General features: G+C 70.0%; 1 protein-coding gene across 1 annotated transcript; it reads left to right on the top strand.

Annotated features, from left to right (window-relative positions):
* The first annotated feature begins 10 nt into the window (after positions 1-10).
* TWIST2 (twist family bHLH transcription factor 2) lies at positions 11-612 on the top strand. Its single transcript, XM_008594081.1, has one exon. It carries the CDS (start codon positions 102-104, stop codon positions 582-584), a length of 483 nt encoding a protein of 160 aa, XP_008592303.1. The 5' UTR covers positions 11-101; the 3' UTR covers positions 585-612.
* Positions 613-1,125: the final 513 nt, after the last annotated feature.

Below are 1,125 nucleotides of genomic sequence, written 5' to 3'. Positions count from 1 at the left end.
CGAGCCGGCCTTGAAACCGGAGCCTCTCGGCGGCTCGGAGAGCGGGTGCTCGGCGCCCGCGGGCTCGGCGCCCCCAGCCCCACGCGCGCCGGGCGGGCGCCATGGAGGACGGCTCCAGCTCGCCCGTGTCCCCCGTGGACAGCCTGGGCACCAGCGAGGAGGAGCTCGAGCGGCAGCCCAAGCGCTTCGGCCGGAAGCGGCGCTCCAGCAAGAAGTCGAGCGAAGATGGCAGCCCGAGCCTGGGCAAGCGCGGCAAGAAGGGCAGCCCGAGCGCGCAGTCCTTCGAGGAGCTGCAGAGCCAGCGCATCCTGGCCAACGTGCGCGAGCGCCAGCGCACGCAGTCGCTCAACGAGGCCTTCGCCGCGCTGCGCAAGATCATCCCCACGCTGCCCTCGGACAAGCTCAGCAAGATCCAGACGCTCAAGCTGGCCGCCAGGTACATAGACTTCCTCTACCAGGTCCTGCAGAGCGACGAGATGGACAATAAGATGACCAGCTGCAGCTACGTGGCCCACGAGCGCCTCAGCTACGCCTTCTCCGTGTGGCGCATGGAGGGCGCGTGGTCCATGTCCGCCTCCCACTAGCGCCGCGCCGCCACCTCCGGACCCGCGCGCCACGGTAGGTGCGACCCGCGCGACGCTGCGCCGCGCATCCCTCCTGGGGGACGCCCCCGGGCCGCGGCGGCGTGGAGGGGCCGCGCTTTTGCTCCTGGCAGCAGAAGGGGACATCCCCTGAGGCCTTTTGCCAGTTTCCTCGCAGGGTGTCAGTTGAGGACCGGCTGACCTGTGACTCTCCCAGCAGGGTGCAGGGGCAGCTCTTAGACAGACGGTCTCGTCTTCCACTCTTGGTGGTGTGTGGGTGTCTGTGGGTGACTACGGGGACTGGGGATTGGAAGAACCTCGTGCAGGCGGCCAGCGGCAGGGAGATGGGGACCCTCTGCTCTTTGCGCCCCTGGGCTGTGCCCCTTCTCCTGGGTACAGGCAGAGCGCGTTCGTCTTGGGACACTCAGGTCTCGCCGCTGTTCCTGGGGGGAGTTCCGGCCTCGGCTGCCCGGCCCTTGGCGCCCCGGCCAGCCCATTGCGCGCAGAGGTGCGGGCCGGCGGCGCCCGGGTTTGCCTGGAGAGG

The sequence above is a fragment of the Galeopterus variegatus genome, unplaced genomic scaffold, assembly GCF_000696425.1.
Source record: "Galeopterus variegatus unplaced genomic scaffold, G_variegatus-3.0.2 Scaffold10102, whole genome shotgun sequence".
In the NCBI taxonomy this organism is placed as follows: domain Eukaryota; kingdom Metazoa; phylum Chordata; class Mammalia; order Dermoptera; family Cynocephalidae; genus Galeopterus; species Galeopterus variegatus.
The sequence above is the reverse complement of the archived record's forward strand: the minus strand, read 5'-3'. Positions and strand labels throughout refer to the sequence as shown.